The 19,834-nt window shown below is 37.1% G+C and overlaps 1 protein-coding gene across 2 annotated transcripts in view; it reads left to right on the forward strand.

The window, feature by feature from the left end:
• HS2ST1 (heparan sulfate 2-O-sulfotransferase 1) overlaps positions 1-17,733 on the forward strand; it is a 203,845-nt gene extending 186,112 nt beyond the window's left edge. Inside the window, exons 4-7 of one of the 2 annotated variants that reach the window (XM_063624317.1) lie at positions 1,164-1,302; positions 6,475-6,572; positions 12,020-12,177; positions 13,056-17,733. In XM_063624317.1, the coding sequence (XP_063480387.1) occupies positions 1,164-1,302; positions 6,475-6,572; positions 12,020-12,177; positions 13,056-13,282 (622 nt within the window). In that variant the 3' untranslated portion in view covers positions 13,283-17,733. Of the gene's footprint in view, positions 1-1,163; positions 1,303-6,474; positions 6,573-12,019; positions 12,178-13,052 lie in introns of both variants that reach the window. The other variant, XM_063624316.1, reaches the window with a different exon arrangement.
• Positions 17,734-19,834: the final 2,101 nt, after the last annotated feature.

Here is a 19,834-nt window from a genome sequence, read left to right on the forward strand (position 1 = left end):
AGGAGAGTTAAAGAAAAAGTTAGATCAATAAGGTGGTACCTAAGACATAAGGTAAAAGAATCCTAAGACAATCAGCAAAGGAGTTTGGGTTTCATATCGATAAATCAGTAGAGTTATTTCAGATTCCTAAGAAGAGTGATTTAACAAATGATGTTTAGGAACATCCTTTGGGAATTGGTATGGTAGATAGATTGAAAGGGAGAGAAACTGAATGTTAGAAAACTATATTATTGTAGTAATCTAAGCAAGACACTGAGAAAAAGGGAAATGGTAAAGAGAAAGAATGATGAAGACAGGTCACATCTGCGAGGAAGCTTACAAAACAAAACGACTTTGAAATTTTATTAAATGAAGAATAATGGAAAAGTAAGAATCAAGATAGCTGTAACATTTTAAGACTGGGACAAGGGAGAATAATAAAACAGGGAGCCAGTTGTATAGTTCTAGGGTCTGCAAGGGTTGCTAAAGTAAAAATCTTCAGTGTTCCATCAACTCTTTATCATTCCCTAAGGAAATAATGCTGAAAACCTAGTGTCTTTCACTTCTATCTTGTCTTTAAAATCAGCAACAGAAGGTGATGACATGGTCACACTTGTGTTCACTAATGCTGTATCCATTGATGGTGTTCAAAAAATACTATTAAATCTGGCTAGTGTGATGAGCCAGAAGTGAGAAATCATTGCTACATAGTTAATGCAGATTTGAAACTTTCTGTAGCACCAGATGATTTATTCGGGAATGTAATAAAGCAATTTTTAAAATAAGTTCATTTAAAATTATAAATATTAAATTCTTTCCTAGTAATATGTGGGTACTAATTTGAGAAGGGATTTTCTACTTGGACTTAAAGTATAATGAAGGCATAGAAATAAAATGTTTTGTATAATTCTTGCTGGTAAAGTTTAAAATTATTTTTCATTCATTTTTATCTCTTTTCCTTTATCTTCAGACATAATTTTTAAATTCCTATTTCTTGTTTACTTTATTCTGACATGAATAATCATGAAATAGTTCCCAATCGCCACATATACAAATTATTTAAATTAATTCATGTTCTTTTTTCCTTATAGGACCAGTACTTCAGACTTAAACATATAATTTCAGGGCACTCCTAAACCGATTGAAAATGTTGATTTCACCTTTGAAATTTTGTTTTATTTCAGATTTGGTGTGAAGAAAAAACCAATATACATTAATGTCATAAGGGATCCTATTGAGAGGCTAGTTTCTTATTATTACTTTCTGAGATTTGGAGATGATTATAGACCAGGGTTACGGAGACGAAAACAAGGAGACAAAAAGGTAATATTTTAGTTTTAAGATTTTTATAAAGATAATTGTTTATGAAATGCAGTGAGCAATGTGCTTTTAAAATTTGTTGTTAATTATAAATTTATTACTTGCTTATTGTGGAAATTTTGAAGAGAACCCAAAATATAAAGAAGCAAAATGAAGACAGTTATATAGCTGATATATTGTAATATACATTTTTTGTGATTTTTAAAAATATTTATTTTCCAGGGCGGAATCATGTTTTCTTTATGGTTCTGTTAACAATTTTCTGTGCGATTGTTGTAATTATTCACTAATATGATATATTTTTGTGTAATTTTTGGTTCTCTAAGTATTGATGGCAGTTTATATTTGTGATCATCAGTTTAAGGACACTATTTTGCTGAATCAACTATTTTTTTCTGGCAAGAAGAGAATAATGGCTCAACAAAGTTCTTAACAGGCTCAGATTTGGGTTGTCTTCCATTTCATTGCATTTTCTAGAGTATCACCAGAGTTACATTTCTAAGAAATCAAACTGGTTTGTCACTTCTCTGGTGGAAAACCTTTACTGGGACCTCATGCTCATGGATTAAGACATAGGAGATACAACTGGACACGATCTCAGACCTAGCTCTCCTTTCTTAGTTTCCTTTAGGTGCCCAGTGCTTCAGCCACATGAAATGTCACCATCCTCTGAACTTATTGCTTAAGTTATTAATGCTTCATACTTTTTTACACATGTATTATTCCCTATATTGAGAATGCCTTTCCTTTACTCTGGAAAACTCTATCCACCTTTAAGATCTAGCTCAAACATGACAACTTCCATAAAGTCTTTTCTGATGCCTCCAGGCAGTGAGTCATATCTCTTTCAGGGCTCCCAGAGCGCTTCATTCAAATCTCTCTTTTAAGCATTTATTTTGTGATATTTGGATTACCAGTTTACCTACTGTCCTCCAAAATGTGGTGAATTTCCTGAAGCATATATTTAATTCATCTTTGTTTCCTCAGAATTTAGCATCATACCTAGGTTACCTGTAAGTGATTAACAAATGGTTGAATGTGTGAATTTGGCACATTTTAAACCTAAACTATTACACAGTAGTGATGCCAGATACTTGGTATGTTAATGATAATTAACATCCAACAATATTTTTTTCTAAGTTAGTTATACCCTCTGTGTCACATGATGGGGGCAGTGGTTTTTTGTTTTGTTTTCCTTTTTAATGATTTCTAGAAATTGCTGTTTCTTTAGTCTCAAAACTTTAGGCAGAAGGTACTGATCCAAACACAGATAACTAACCAAATCTGTTTTCTTAAATAATGCTATCTCTTAGCATTATTTAATCTTCTAGAAATATTTATTATGGAGATTCTGCAAAGTTTTATAAAATCTATTAGTATAACTCTTATGACTTACTACTTTAGAATTTATTGACATTTATTTCTAAATTCACTTGTGCGTTTTCTTTTTATTTTTTATTTTAGCCCTACTTACACTAACTCTTGACTCAGTAAATGTTAGTATCTGTCTCACTCCTTTGACCAAAGTAATATTAGCGTTAGTGTTGGACAGGAAAAGATTGCAGTCATATAGGCCCCTATATCCATCATTTATCATTGTCAGCCCTGGATAGCATGGTGTTGTGGTTCCTAGCCTGTGTAGTTTGGGGGATTGGGTAATAATAACTAATAATAATTGTTAACACTAATAATAGCTCACATTTACTGTACACCATACCAAGCAGTGTTTTAAGTTATTTTATAAGTATTTTTTCCTACTTACAGAATTGCACAACAATACTATGGGGTGGTTGCTGTTATTGTCCTTATTTTACAGAAAAGGAAACTGTGGGGCACAGAGAGGCTAAGTATTTTGCACGGTGTCATTCAGCTAGTAAACAGTAGAGCTGGAATTTAAAACCAAGCACTCTAATTCCAGAGCCCATAGTCTTAACCTCTCTTATATCGTTTGAAAAGAAGAAATGCAACATGTCACTCGACATTTTTCTGTGAAACGTGATCCAAAGTTGCATATTCAATATTCACAAAAAAATCCAGGCAGACATTTTAACATCATCTCCTTTTCATGTTTGAAAGTTTTAGGTGGATAGGCCATCCTGGAGCTTTATCTGTTCTTCACCCTGACTATAATAAGGCCTGGGGTTTTGTTTTGTTTTTAATTTTTTAATGTCATTATAAAATACACATTAATATGCCTGTTTATTTAGATGTAGTGTTGATAACATCAGCAAAATACTACTGCACTGTCTTATGAGGACAGGGCTATCTGTAAATAATTGATTTATAAAAATAAGAAATTACTTTGTTTTATGATAGACAGAATGTACCTTTTCAGTCTTGAAACATATTGGTGATTAGACATTTTTAGTAATTTGGCTTGTTTCTCATGATACACATGTTGGTAACCTAATGCCGATACCCTAATGAGTTAAGTGGTGTTTATTGCAAATAACTCCTTAATATCTTTAACTAGCAGGAGTTTTCATTAAACTCATCTGTAAAGTTGATAAGACTGCATACATACAACATTTCTAAAGCTGGATGGGTTTTAGAAAGATACTGGGGGTTAAAGGGTGGCCATGATTATGTTGGAAATACCTTGCAATGGCGCTTATTCTCAAGAAAGTATAGATAGCTTTATTTCTATAAAATTCTAGATTATTTACACCTCAAGTGATATTTTGAGGTGTATTAAACAGTATTCAGTTCAGCACTTATGGCAACTATTATGTTTTAAACTGACGTACCCTAGTAATCTGAACTGCTCTGTGGTTACACTTAAAACACATTTTAGATATATGTGCACCTGCACCTAGGATAGCTTTCACTTGAACTTGTAAAGAATGGAAGGCTTTTGATTTGGGAGATTTCAAATTTGCACATTTTAGAACTAGAGTTTTACTTAATTTAACCTTTGCCCAGTACCTGGGAAAATAGGGATATTAAGTAATCCAAAGATGAGCATTGAATAACTATATCAATCAAATCAGTGGTTCTCAAACTTTTTGATATAAGAACTCCTTTTATACTCCTAAAAATTATTAAGGATTTCCCAAAGAGCTTTTGTTTATAGCTTTTGTTTTGTTTTGGGTTATATCTATAGATGTTTACCAATATCAGTAAATTTGCCATTTACTGAAAAAATTTTAAAATATTAAAACAATAGTAAAGCCACCATGTTAGCATAAATTATATTTTAATGCACATAACTATTTCTCCTCTGACAAAAAAATGAAGAGTGGCATCGGTTTACATTTTTGCAAATCTTTTTATCATCTGGCTTACTATAGACAGCCGATTTTTTTTTTTTCATTTTCTGTTTTTTTGTTTTGTTTTATTTTGAACCCTGAGAAGCTAGACAGCCGATTTTCATATTTGATCCTGAATTCAGTTTGTTCAAAATGTTCTTTTGGTTGAATTGAGGAAATCCAGCTTCACAAAGATATATAATTGGAAAAGGGAGGATTTTAATAGCCTTTTCAAAAAATTGTGGCTATTCTTTAATAAACACTAAAACTTGACAAGTGGTAGTTTCAAAAGTTAGTTGCAATGTAGAATCTGAAACCATAGCAGTGAACTTTTTATACTTTGCTACATTAAAATCTATTGATATGTTTTACACTTTGAATGAATCTTTTAACCAAGCATAATTTTGAAACATCATACATTGGTCATTTGAAACATACTGGTTCACTGAGTTATGTGGACCTTTCAGATGTTAACATATTTTGTTATACAGCATTAAAAACTCATATTCATTAATATCACCACTAATCTCATCAGAAAAGCCTTTAAGTATTGGGAGACTGTCAAGCTTATTTATGGTGGCAGATACAAGTTTTCCAAAATTTTGTTTTTTGCTTGAAAGCTTAATTTTTATCATTGGCCTATCACAGGATTTCTCAACCTCAACATTATTGTTGTTTTGGGCCAGATAATTCTTTGTTGTGGGGGGCTTCTTATACATTGTAGGATGTTTACCAGCATCTCTTCTACCTGGTAGCATCCCCCATACTTCAGCTGTGAGAACGAAAATTGTCTTCAAACATTGCCAAATATCACCTGAGGGTCAGAATAGCTTCCAGCTGAGAACCCATGGGGTATCAACACTGTCAGTTGTTCTTTCAAGTGACGGGTATAATTTATTCATTTTGAGAAAATATCACCAAATACTCAGATTTGAATAGCTATAGTTTGGGATATGGTAGATACATAGATATGTAAGGTTTTATTTCTTATTTCTTCTTATGAGCTACAAAATCTGGCATAAATGATAATAAAACCACTTTTTAGAAAATGGCCTAGGCTGGCAAATCTAAGACCATCTAGAAAAATTCAGAAATAATATCAAATGCCTCATGAAAATATTTTATTTCCTCTGTCTTCACCTCCACTAGAGCTATGCCGTTAATACCCATGTAAATCCCCAAGGTGCAGTCTTTTCAGTGGTCATTTACAAATATTAATTGTGCAAGTGGTTTATATAGCACTATTCTGTATGTTCTGGAGGACACAAATGCTACTGCTTGATCCACAAATGCTACTTCAGGAAGTTTTCACTGTAGTTGGAAAGACAGAACATAACACATAACACATTTAAAAAGCATATGAAACAAGTTATGTAGATAAAGCTATAGACAGACAGATCAACCTATTCTGAGATTCTAAACCAGATCCTAAGAGCTGCCTGTTACAAGGCAGTATGTTATTTTTTTTGTTTTGTTTTGTTTTTGTTTTTGGTTTTTTTTTTTGAGACGGAGTCTTGCTCTGTCGTCGGGCTGGAGTGCAGTGGCTCGATCTTGGCTCACTGCAGCTTCCACCTCCTGGGTTCAAGCGATTCTCCTGCCTCAGCCTCCCGAGTAGCTGGGACTACAGGCATGCGTTACCACACCCAGCTAATTTTTGTATTTTTAGTAGAGACAGGGTTTCACCATGTTAACTAGGATGGTCTCGATCTCTTGACCTCGTGATCCACCCGCCTTGGCCTCCCAAAGTGCTGGGATTACAGGCGTGAGTCCCCGTGCCCAACCGTGATTAATTTACATGACTCCAAAAAAATAAGAGTGTCTCATCCCACCTACTGTCGCCCATTTATTTAATAATTTACCACATTACCTATTTGATAGGTGAGACTTGGATTTATGGCTTACCCAGGCTGCTTTGTCTTTGTTCTAGACCTTTGATGAATGTGTAGCAGAAGGTGGCTCAGACTGTGCTCCAGAGAAGCTCTGGCTTCAAATCCCGTTCTTCTGTGGCCATAGCTCCGAATGCTGGTAGGGAGATAAAGTTGGCTCTAATTGATTATCATCCTTATTATCTCTGTAATCTGTGTTTCATTTCACAAGGGCTAGATACAGGGAAATCGGTGAAAGACTAGACTAAAAATAACATGTAATTGAGTAATACCTAGTTTTGCAGTTACTTTTAAATGCATTTAAAAGATTCCTCATGTAGAGTAATATCCTAATATCCTTGCATTGTTTTCTCAGATGCTGGTTTTTAATATTTCTTATTTTTGGTGTTATGTTTTGCTGTATTCCAGTAGAGCTCTTAGAGACCAGGGGTGGGGGTCATAAATCTTATTTTGTCCAAAGCTTACTGTTTTAGCTATTCATATTAAATTAAGAAAAGGCTTAGTGGGTTAAAATTCACCTGGTTTTACTGTTAAACTGATTTTGACTTTAAGAGAAGCCAAGGTTATGGCTGTGGTTTAGTTTGCTAGTAAATATCAAGTGGAAAATAAAGATACTTTAATAAAAAATGTATTTCCTCAGAATGTGTTGAGTTTTCAGTTTTTAAAAATAATTTTGCGTATTTATTTGTTCTATTCAATCATTTTAATAGGAGAAGTAGGAGAAAAAAGGAACATATTCAAAGTTTCTTCCATAAACCATAATGAGAAATACAAGGAATTTCTTCATTATTTGAGATATATTATTAGATTGCTGTGGAGTTTAAGGTCCTACTCATTAGAATACATCAAAGCCTCATAATAGTATAAGAATTGGAAGCCTATAAAGAATGCCTTCTCAATTTTTAACCATCTCTTTAGAACAGGGATTGGCAAACTACAGGTTGTATCCTGCAGACCCAATTTGGCCTTTCACCTGTTTTATTTTTTATTTTTTTGAGACAGAATCTCGCTCTGTCACCCAAGCTGGAGTGCAGGCGCACAATCTTGGCTTACTGCAACCTCTGCCTCCTGGGTTCACAGTTCTCCTGCCTCAGCCTCCCGAATAGCTGGGACTACAGGTGCCTGCACTACACCTGGCTAATTTTTGTATTTTTGGTAGAGATGGGGTTTCACCATGTTGGCCAGGCTGGTCTCGAACTCCTGACCTCAAGGGATCCACCTGCCTCGGCCTCCCAAAGTGCTGGGATTACAGGCATGAGCCACCGTGCCCAGCTGCATCACCTGTTTTATAAATACAGTTTTATTGAAACACAGCTACATACATTTTTTACTTATTGCTTGTGGCTTTTTTCACACTGCAACAACAGAGTTGAGTAATTGTAACCTAAACCATGTGTATTAGCTGTTCTTGCATTACTGTAAAGGACTACCTGAGACTGGGTAATTTATAAAGACAAAAGGTTTAATTGGCTCACTGTTCTGCAGGATGTATAAGCATGGCACCAACAAGGGCCTCAGGAAGCTTACAATCATGGCAGAAGGTGACACAGGAACAGGCATATCACATGGTGGGAGCAAGAAAGTGGGCAGTAGGGGTGGGGGTATGGTTCCCAGACTTTCAAACAACCAGATCTTTCGTGAACTGAGCAAGAGCTCAGTTATTACCAAGGGGATGGCACTAAACCATTCATGACAGATCTGCTCCCATGAGCCAGTCACCTCCTACCAGGCCCTACCTCCAGCATTGGGAATCACATTTCAACATGAGATTTGGAGGGAACAAACATCCAAACCATATTATTCTGCCCCGGGCTCACCAAATCTCATGTCTTTCTCATATTTCAAAATATATTCATTCCTTCACAGTAGTCCCAAAGTCTTACTCCAGCATTAACTCAAAAGTCCCAAGTCCAGAATCTCATCTGGAGAGGAGTTCCTTCTACCTATGGGCCTCTGAGATAAAAAACAAGTTATTTATTCCCGATACAATGGTGGTGTAGGCATTGGATAAACATTTCCATTCCAAAAGGGAGAAATTGGCCAAAAGAAAGGCGCAGTAGGCCCCACACAAGTCTGAAACCCAGCAGGGCAGTCATTAAATCTTAAAGCTCTAGCATAATCTTTGACTTCATCTCCTGCATCCTGGTGCAAGGGGTGGGCTCCCAAGGCCTTGAGCAGCCCTGCCACCATGGCTTTGCAGGGTACAGCCCACATGGCTGCTCTCATGGGTTGGAATTGAGTGTACCTGCAGTTTTCCCAGGCAGAGTGTGCAAGCTGATGGTGAGCCAACCATTCTGGGGTCTGGAGGGCATAATCACCTTCCCACAGCTCCACTAGGCGGTTCCCTGTTTGGGTCTTTGTGTGGGGTGAGGGCTCCAATGCAACCCACTTCTGAAATCTAGGTGGAACCTGCAATCTAGGTGCAATCTAGGTGGAATGCAAGCTCCTTCATGCTTGCATTCTGAGCATCTGCAGACTTAACACCACCTGGAAACCACCAATGCTTACAGTTTATGCTCCCCCAGAGTGGTGGCCCAAGCTATACCTGGACTCCTTTGAGCCAAGGCTGGAACTGGAGTGGCCGGGATGTGGGGAGCAATGTCCCGAGGCTTCTCAGGGCAGCAGGACCCTGGACCTGTCCCCTTAAATCATTCTTCCCCACAAGGCTTCTGGGCCTGTGATGGGAGGGGCAGCCTGGAAGATCTCTGAAATGCCTTTGAGGCCTTTTTCCCATTGTTTTGGATATTAGCACTTAGCTCCCTTTTAGTCATGCTAACCTCCTTAATAAGTGATGGCTCCACTGTGTTATTAAATTCCTTCCCTATTCCCTGGAAAATAGGCTTTCCAGTGGGAGTGGTTGCTCATGCCTGTAATTCCAGCACTTTGGAAGACCAAAGTGGGAGGATCGCTTGAGCCCAGAAATTTGAGACTAGCCTGGGCAACCTCGTCTCTACAAAACATAAAGTTAGCCAGGTGTGGTGGCATATGCCCATAGTCCCAGCTACTTGGGAGGCTAAGGTAGGAGGAACACATGAGTCCGGGAGGTTAAGGCTGCAGTGAGCCAAGATCCAGCCTGGGGAACTGAGCAAGACCCTGTCTTTAAAACAAAAAACAAAAAAAAGGGGGCTTTCCTTCTCTACCACATGGCCAGGCTGTGAATTTTCCAAATGTTTATGGTCTGCCTCCCTTTAAAATGTAAGTTCCAACTGTAAGTCATTCCTTTGCTCTTGCATTTGATTGTAGCCTCTTAGACACAGCCAGGCCACATCTTAAATGCTTTGCTGCTTAGAAATTTATTCTGCCAGATGTCCTAAATCATCACTTTTTTTTTTTTTTTTTTTTGAGATAGTCTTACCCTGTCAGCCAGGCTGGAGTGTAGTGGCACGATCTCGGTTCACTGCAACCTCCGCCTCCTGGGCTCAAGCAATTCTCCTGCCTCAGCCTCTGGAGTAGCTGGGATTACAGGCGTGTGCCACCATGCCCAGCTAATTTTTGTATTTTTAATAAAGATGGGGTTTCACCATGTTGGCCAGGCTGGTCTCGAACTCCAGACCTCAGGTAATCCACCTGTCTCAGCCTCCCAAAGTGCTGGGATTACAAGTGTGAGCCACTGCACCCGACCAGTCATCACTCTTTAAGTTCAAACTTCCATAGATCTCTAGAACTTGGACACCGCACAGCCAAGTTCTTTGCTAAGGCATAACACAGGTGACCTTTACTCCAGTTCTCAGTAACTTCTTCATTTCCCTCTGAGACCTCATCAGCCTGGACTTCTGTCCATATTTCTGTTAGCGTTTTTGTCACGATCATTAAACCAGTCTCAACTTAAGAAATTTCAAAGTTTCCCTCTTCTTCCTGTCTTCTTCTGAACCCTTCAAATTCTTCCAACCTCTGCCCATTACCCAGTTCCAAAGCCACTTTCCCATTTTCAGGTATCTTTATAGCAATACTTCACTCCTTAGTACCAATTTTCTCTATTAGGCCATTCTTACATTACTGTGAAGGAATACCTGAGATGGTAATTTATAATGAAAAAAGGTTTACTTGGCTCATCGTTCTGCAGGCTGTGCAGGCATGGCACCAACATCTGTTTGGCTTCTGATGCAGGCTTCAGGAAGCTTACAATCATGGCAGAAAGTGAAGTGGGAGCAGGCACATCATATGGCAGGAGTGGGAGAAAGAGAGTGAAGGGGGAGGTCTCAGTCTTTTTTTTTTTTTTTTCTGAGACGAAGTTTTGCTCTTGTCGCCCAGGCTGGAGTGCAATGGTGTGATCTCGGCTCACCGCAACCTCCGCCTCCAGGGTTCAAGCAATTCTCCTGCCTCAGCCTCCTGAGTAGCTGTGATTATAGGCATGCGCCACCATGCCCGGCTAATTTTCTATTTTTAGTAGAGATGGGGTTTCTCCATGTTGGTCGGGCTGGTCTCGAACTCCCAACCTGAGGTGACCCACCCACCTTGGCCTCCCAAAGTGCTGGGATTACAGGTGTGAGCCACTGCACCGGGCCCCCAGTCTTTTAAATAACTAGATCTCTAATGAACTAACTGAGCCAAGAACTCAGTTATCACCAAGGCGATGGTGCTAAACCATTCACAAGGGACCTGCTCCCATGATCCAGTTACCTCCCACCAAGCCCAGCCTCCAACACTGGGAATCATATTTCAGAATGAGAGTTAGAGGGAACAAATATCCAAACCATATCACTATGTAGTCTGCAAAACCTAAAATATTTATCCTCTGGCCTTTTATATAAAAAGTTTGCCAATCCCTGCCTTAGAACAATAAAGACTATTGCTCTATTGGGCATTTTTGAGGAGATGTTAATTGTATTTCTTTAGTATGTTTCATAGATTCACAGAATTGGGAGGGTTCTTAGAAACCAATTAATCACTGTTCCCCTCCCCCTCTTTTTTTTTTTTTAATAGTTTGAGAAAACAAAATTGAGAAAGGTGAAGCCACCAGCTCAAGATCATACTGCTACTTAAATGCAGAGCTAGAATTTGGATTAAGGAATATTCGTGCTAAAAAGAACCCAAAAGTATAGTTTATTTTGGATCCAATCTCTGTTAATAGCATTAGCTGACAATGTAAATGAAAATAAAAATAAAAGATTCTTAGCAGAGCCATTATCTATTTTCTGTTCCTCAGAAATTTCAGAAAACACTTAGCTCACAAAAACTAGAAACTCACACAATAAGCAGTAAACACAAATATGTTTACACTTTACTAGAGAGCTCTTAACAGAATTTAGAGTAGGCTAAAAAAGTTAAAACACACACTAAATCATACGGGAAGGGTATATGTTTCTTATATCCATATACCTTTTTAAAGTGCCCTTAAACTAAATTGCTCATGTTAAGAGTCCTCTGGTAAACTCTGAATTAGCACTCATAGTTGAGCAGAAAATGGAGATGGAAGCAAAGGAAATTAGAAACAGGTGTGCCTCCCACAGGATGGTAATAAAAAGTCATTGAGACTTTGGATATACATGTGTTTATCTATTTTCTCTGTAATATATGGTGTCAAAGGCACCAGAAACACTCAGCAGATTTCACAACCAGGTTTTAATTCCTTTTCTTTGGTTTCAGGAATGTGGGAAGCAGGTGGGCTATGGATCAAGCCAAGTATAACCTAATTAATGAATATTTTCTGGTGGGAGTTACTGAAGAACTTGAAGATTTTATCATGTTATTGGAGGCAGCATTGCCCCGGTTTTTCAGGGGTGCTACTGAACTCTATCGCACAGGTATATAAAGGAAGGGTTTCTTTTTAAAGCTTTCTTTGGTTTGTTTTTTTGGTTTGCAACTTGTAAATATGTGACTTGAAGTTTCTTCAGTGAAGCACAACAGATAGCTCCAGAAAGGCAGGTATCTTGTCTTTTCTGCTCACTATTTTCAATTGAATAACTGTGAGTTAGGTGAAAATTAGAAGGCACTGTAGAAATAGTGGAATGATACAAAGTACAGAACCAGCCATAGAAATGTATAGTATTCAATAATGCCAGATATCAAACATTAGGCCTGTGTATTAGTCCTGCCTACTACCATCTTGAAGTAGAGGTGTGATAGTGGAACTGAAGTATGCCTAAGCCATGTTTTAGCAGCCTCAGCCGTATTATGTATCTGAAAGTGATAAGCTAATTGTGTTTTTGTTTTGTTTCATTTTTTGCTGTTGCTTGATAAGGTGCAGTCATAGGAACTCTTTTCCTTGAGGATGCATATGCCCTAGCTTCTAACACATAATTTTAGAGAATACAGATTATGAGAAAATAGAATACAGTTTGGCAATAGATATTTTGTCAAAAATAAACTAGTCTCAGAGCACCAAGCACTTGAGAATATAGTGTGTGAGGTGACAGCCTACACTTTACTGTGTGCCAATCCTTACATTTACTATTTGACATTTCATTAAGTCTTTACTGGCTTAAGAATTTACATTCTAAAGGACTGAATCATAGCTCTAGTATGATCAAGGCTCCATTTTTACCTGAATTATATAAGACAATTATGTTACCTGTTCTTTAATGTGTCATATTAACCACCTCTTCAAATAAAGAGGCATTGATCTTTTGTGTGTTCTCCAAGAATTATTTACCTTTCCTTTTTTTTCCCCCTTTGTAAGTAGGAAAGAAATCTCATCTTAGGAAAACCACAGAGAAGAAACTCCCCACTAAACAAACCATTGCAAAACTACAGCAATCTGATATTTGGAAAATGGAGAATGAGTTCTATGAATTTGCACTAGAGCAGTTCCAATTCATCAGAGCCCATGCTGTTCGAGAAAAAGATGGAGACCTCTACATCCTCGCACAAAACTTTTTCTATGAAAAGATTTACCCTAAGTCAAACTGAGTATAAGGTGTGACTATTGGATTCTTGAACTAAAATTTGACCCTATCTTCACCTTTGTTCTCAGCTCCACAGTCTGGATTGCTGACAGTAGGTGTATATGACAATTTGTATCGAGCCAAATTAGGAAACAGTAACGTCAAGGAAGTTGATACTGGCTGGCATGTCAGTGTTCTAAGTTTCAGGCATTTTTATTTTTCCTGGCTAAACGTTGCCTGGGAGAAAATATACATCACCTAAAATGAACTTATGGCAGGTCTAATCAAAAGGCTAAATACAATTTCAGAAAAGGTTCTGATACTCTTGTTTTTGATAAAGCATTTTTTCAACTAACCGTGAATGAAGATGAGTCCATTTGCCTCTTCTGCCTTCACTGAGGGTTTGGGTTATACACCTCTACTGAATTGTGTTAATAACTGTTTGGCAGTGTGTACTTTGTTTTTGTGAGTCATGTCTCATGAAATTTATTGGAATGTTTAATCATATTTGCTAAGAAATGTTTCTGCTGTAGTTGGATTTGCCCATATTTATGTAGGTGGTTTTAGTTTTTTAAATGGTGATTAGTGTTAAAAATCAGTTTAAATCATGACTAATATGGTAAAAAGATAAAGCATCAAAGCAGTATTTCTCATTCCTGCCTCCTCAATATCTAATATTGGGAAGATACTTCAAAGAATATTGAGATTGTCTGAAGTTTTAGTTAAGATTTTCACACATTAATATCAAAAAAGTAAGTTTAGTGTTTGTTTCTCCATGGGTTATTTGTAAAGCTGTAAACTGAGATATCGGTGACTCCGTATTATGACTCCATTAGTGAGCTGTGGTATGGGTAGGATTTTCCTACTTCTTCTGTACTTTTACCTGTAGACTATTTTTACTAAGGTGCTTTATAATGTGTTTTAAAGCATTGCATTTACAAAAAAAGGAAAATGCTGTAAATATTGCATATTTTATGTATTTGGACCAAAAGGTTACAAGTAATTAGACAAAAGTGGTTTTGCACCAATTTTATGTCAAGTAAAACCATCAGACCTACTGTTCTTGTATTTCTCATTTAACTTTACTGTTAAGACATCACTGAAATGACCTTCAATAAGCTTTCAATTTTGATACACAGTTCATTATTCATAACTTGAGGCAGTAATTACAGTGGAATGAGTACTGGACAAGGAGTCAAAAAACTTGATTTCAGGTCCTAGCTCTACCACTTACCAGCTGTGTGATCTTGGGCAAGTCACTTAACCTCTCTTTGCCTCAATTTCCTCATCTTGAAATGAGGATAATAATACCTGCTGTACCTACCTCACAGGGCTGTTGTGAGGATTAAATGAGATGGCATGTGAAAGCACTTTGAAAATTGTAAAGCGCTATATAAATGTAAGGTATTATAGAAACATCTTTAACATATAGTTTCATACCATTCATTTTTTAACAAAGAAAGGGAAAAGTCTGCTTGTAAGCTGGTTGAAAAAGTTAATCTTGATATAAATTTGTGTTTGATAAATATCCTCTCAGTGTTTTATCTTCCATGTTTCAACAACTATTGAAATATGAAACACCTGTGAACTCTTAACGCTTCATGAGCAGCTGCTTGAGTTCAGGAAGTTCCCTGTTAGAAATAGGCTTTGTTAGCTGACTAGGGTCAGGGAAACTTTGCTCTTCAAATTTGAAAGCTGTTTCTGTTTTTATTTTACATTACTATTCAGAAATGGTAACTATTTTATACCTATGGTTTAAGTAAATATTTCTGAATAAGGCTTCACCAGACTGTAAGCATTTTAGGTAGATTGCCTTAAAGGTTATGGGAGGGCATGAGGGAACACTTCTTACGAGAAAACATTTATAAACAAACTAAAAAACTAAAAGAATGACAGAACAATCATCTTAACACCCTTTCCTCACAATAATATAAAAATATTAAAAGAACATAGGCAGGCTTTTTTTTTAATTTGGCTTTTTTTCTTTCCTTTTTTTCAAATTGACTTTTATAGGTATTTCCTGAAAGTGTATACAAGTTATTTCCTTGCCTGAAAGTAAAGCACCACTTCAAGGTGGGGTTTGACATTACCTGCTAATGAACAAACCCCAGTACGCAAGTTATTCTTGCACCACGTGCTCAAATCTTCTTGAGGTGCATTAACTCTTTTAGGTAACTAGAGCAGTACTTGGTGAACTAGATCAGGAGGTCAGTAAACTATCTGTGGAAGGGCCAGAGAGTAAATATTTTAGGCTTTGCAGCCCATACGGTCTCTGTCACAGCTAGCCAATCCTGCCATTGTACCACAAAAGCAGCAATAGACATTATGTAAACAAATGAGCACAGTTATGTTCCAATAAAACTTTATTTACAAAAACAGATGACATCCCAGATGCAGACCATGGGCTACCAACCATTGCTCTGGCTAAATCATTATTTATGGAGAAATCATCTTTGTGTCTGTACTCTAGATGCCTAGAAGAGTTTATATACTTCTAAAAGCTCCTAACTTATATCCAAAGAATTGCTTTCTGATTTGTGTAGTCTCTCCCACAGATTGATAAACTTTTATGACTTATATTGTTTCCAGGTGGGCATGTTTTCTTTCCCAGTTTAACAGTTCAGAATAGGGGTATTTGTTTTATCATATTTTAGGGTGGGTTAGGAGTATCCTTTCTGGAGACTGAGAAAGGGGTGTATTAAGTTCCATCAGGTCCAGTACAGTACTAGGAGTCATAATACTTTATAATCAATTAAATAAATAGAACCACTGAGACAATAATGTATTTTTTTAAAGTGGCAAATGTGGTTTTCTTTTTTCAGCCTTTGCGCTTTTTCAGTATTTTGACCATAGGGAGATAATTTTTTTATAATACAGAAGTAAATTAACCACTTGGAATTTTAAAGATAATGTTATGTGTGTATGTGAAATATATATACATATATATATATGTTTATTTCCTAAAAGAAGAAAAGATACCTTTCTGTTCAACTTGTATCAACTCCTGTTTTCTAATTGCTGTGAAATGGCAACTGTTGATAAATTATTGTGATTGTTTTAAAATCTAATGGGAAGTAAAATATATTTTGATTTTACCCAGCTTTAATCTGTAAAGTAGCACTTAAATATATCTGATAGCAACACTTAAGATATTGCATGGGGATTACTTTCCTATCATCCATATGCATTTGTGCAACTTCAAACATACTGGGTGCTTCTGAATTCCTGATGATTGGATTTAAGCTATTGAAAATTGGATAATTTAAACTTACTGATTTTTATAGTTTTCTGATCTTAAAATTTGGTTAATGCCTATAATCTGTTGCTTTTTCTCAATATGTGTCCTATTGGAAATTCCTCAAATTGTTGGTGCCATCAGTGATTTACAAACAATATTTTGATATTGCAGATGACTTGCTTACTGTATTTGCATTGTTAGAAAGAAAACAGTTTGTAGACAATGATTCTTTTTTAATAAAATCAAATAATTCTAAAAGCGCTAGAGAATTTAACTAAAAGCTGGTTCCCAAATGCATAGCTGGCATTTTAATTTAAATTCAAATCTACATAGAGAACATCTGTGTAAATCATCTAACTGGATTTTCCCGTTGGTCATTCCCAAACATACCTATGGTCCTAGAATCCTTATGAGAAGCACCCTGTAACCTTTTATGTGGTTTGCCTTTAAGAGGCCCAGGTGCTTCTCCTTTATGATTTGAGTTGGCCTCTTCATAAATTAGTGCTGTTTACTTTCAGAGGAAGCAGAGAAGTTGCTGTTATGTTTTTGCATCCATTTACCCTATGCAAAGTTGCTGTATGATGCCAACTAAACTGCTCTTTAGGCAGCCTTCTGAGGAGAAAAGCAAACCTGTTTCAAATCCACTGCCAATTCAGCTCCTCTGGAGTGGAGCTTTCTGATTTCTTGGAGCAGGAGTTTTAGAGATTGAAATGAATGATCATTTAGTCAGATTTATCCTGTAATTTCATGCAGCTTTGTGGCCTTTGCAGTACTGTTTATAAAATGGACCCTGATGGTGATGAACTCTTTAGAACGCATTACTGTTAAGCCTGTGTTGAGACATTGATGCTGTCTATCTCATTTTTTTAGACAGTTTTTGTAGCTTTCTATTGACAGGTATGTGAGCATCTCTGAAGCAGTGTTGAATGTAATTTTGGGAAACATGGATTGTGTATTTTGACTTTTATAAATACGCAGCTCAACAGTGCCTTTTTTTTCCTCATAGTCCTGTTGGAAGATGCTCACTACTTTCTCTCTTCTCTCTCCCTGCCCTCCCACACTCCATTCAGTTGATTCATTTATGCAAATTCTGTTTCCAACTTGAAACCATTTTGTCACATCTGTTGGAGAGATAATCACTCCTTTTCCTTAACATTCTGCCAGCTTTCTGATGTTGAAGTGTTTCAGTTGACTACCTGATGCAAAAGCTATAAAATAAACAGTGGAAAGGGGAAAAATTGGTGTCCTGTTTTAATATTTTCTTTTGTAGCCTTGACACTGATGGACATTTTCCAAGCTGACTCAGTGTTCAGTGTCAACTTAACTCTCAGATAGTGTTGCCATCAAAAAAGCCTGCAACATCATTGGTTTCCAATGATTTTATGGCTTGTGACAATATTTTATCTGGACTGACATGCCTCTGCTGCTTTTGCTTTGTACTTCATCGCTGGTAATAAAATTTCAGATGGAAAACTTACAAAATATATACTTAATTAGAAGAAAAAAGAAAAATAGAGAAAGGGCTATTAGAATAAAAAAATTTGAAAGTAACAATCTAACATTTATGGCACGGTTTGGACATATCCATGTTTTTTTGGGAACACACATTTCTGATTTTTTTTTTTTTTTTTTTTTGCCCTTGAAGAAGAAAGTCTCAATTACATTGATTTTCAATTCTTAGCCACTGGCTCATTGCTTTGAGCAATGCTTGATTGATTCTATTTATATTATATGGTATTGGGTTGATAAAATACAAGTTCAATGATGAGTTTTCTTAACAGAATTTGGTTTGTACTTGCAGTGGCTGAACAAAGAGCATGGCTTGAGAGTCAAAGGGATCTGCATTTAGCAATATGATGGCAGTAAATGGACGTAACAGGATTGTTTTAAGTTTGGGCATGATGTATGCAAAGTACTGGCCAGGGTAGACTAATAACTGATGGCATTTATATGCTGTACTGGAATATTGTTACCAAGCTGATGTGCCGTTCTCACCCTGCAGAATACTAGTTTTGTCATTTCATAAATTTTTTTTTTTTTTTTGAGACGGAGTCTCGCTCTGTCGCCCAGGCTGGAGTGCAGTGGCGCGATCTCGGCTCACTGCAAGCTCCGCCTCCTGGGTTCACGCCATTCTCCTGCCTCAGCCTCTCCGAGTAGCTGGGACTACAGGCGCCCGCCACCACGCCCGGCTAATTTTTTTTTGTATTTGTAGTAGAGACGGGGTTTCACCGTGGTCTCGATCTCCTGACCTCGTGATCCGCCCGCCTCGGCCTCCCAAAGTGCTGGGATTACAAGCGTGAGCCACCGTGCCCGGCCAAATATTTTTATAAATATTTTTGAATGACTGTACTTTTTACTGATTATCTTAATACCGCCTCACTATCTTAATACCACCTCACTTATGTACCTGTAGCATAAATATTCCTGGTTCTGATTCTTGCTGTTCTTTCCCCATACAAATCACTCATTTGTACACATTAAAGGGGGGAAATGCTGACTGTTCTAAAGAAGATAGGACTTGCTTATTCCAGAAGTGACTGAGTTCATATCTTAGTATATTTGAACAGTAAAGACTGCTAAATAGTACACACATAAAATTCAGGATCACAGGAGTAAAATGATTTGGACTCTGAACAGAAAGGACAGCAGCAGTGTAAGGAATAGGCTCTCAAGCTAAAAACTGAGAACATGAAAACCTCTGAGGACCTGACTGCAGTTGTCAAGAAAAGTAGAGATAAGGTTGGGGAGAAGCAGACAGATCTCAGGGCCAGAAACGCCAACATTTGGTGACAGGTGGGATATAATCAATAAATGGGGAATGAAGGCATTAACTTGGGTTTGTAACACAATGCATCTGTGCAAATTTTCAGCACCCCTTGCTTTTGCCTCAATTAGGCAATGATGATTATTTCCTGTGTCAAAGCTTATAAAACAGACTAGTGTTTTCTCAAAGAACCTAGGATCACAGAGAAGGAATTCACTATCTCCCTATCAGATGTTTGGCTTCCTTGCCTCTTTTGCTCTTCCAGATTTTGTGACCTGGGTTAGAGTTTAGAAAGAACCCCCTAGAAACTTTTCTGATGTCCTCTGGTTTGATGATGAAGGCTTCTAATGAAACACACCAACTCTAAGCCTCTACCTCTACTTCTCTAAACCTGAAGTTTAAAAATGAAAGTCATGCCTGGAAATGTTTCACATCATTAGCACTGACAGCATTTACAGGGAAATAGAGAAAACGTATTTGGATTAATTTTCTTTTAGATCAAGGGTGTGGACAACTAGATTTCTAGAGCCTTCAGCCTGTCTATCGGTGATGCTGGAAAAAGAAGAGGATGAGCT

Source organism: Symphalangus syndactylus, chromosome 12, assembly GCF_028878055.3.
Source record: "Symphalangus syndactylus isolate Jambi chromosome 12, NHGRI_mSymSyn1-v2.1_pri, whole genome shotgun sequence".
Classification (NCBI taxonomy): Eukaryota; Metazoa; Chordata; class Mammalia; order Primates; family Hylobatidae; genus Symphalangus; species Symphalangus syndactylus.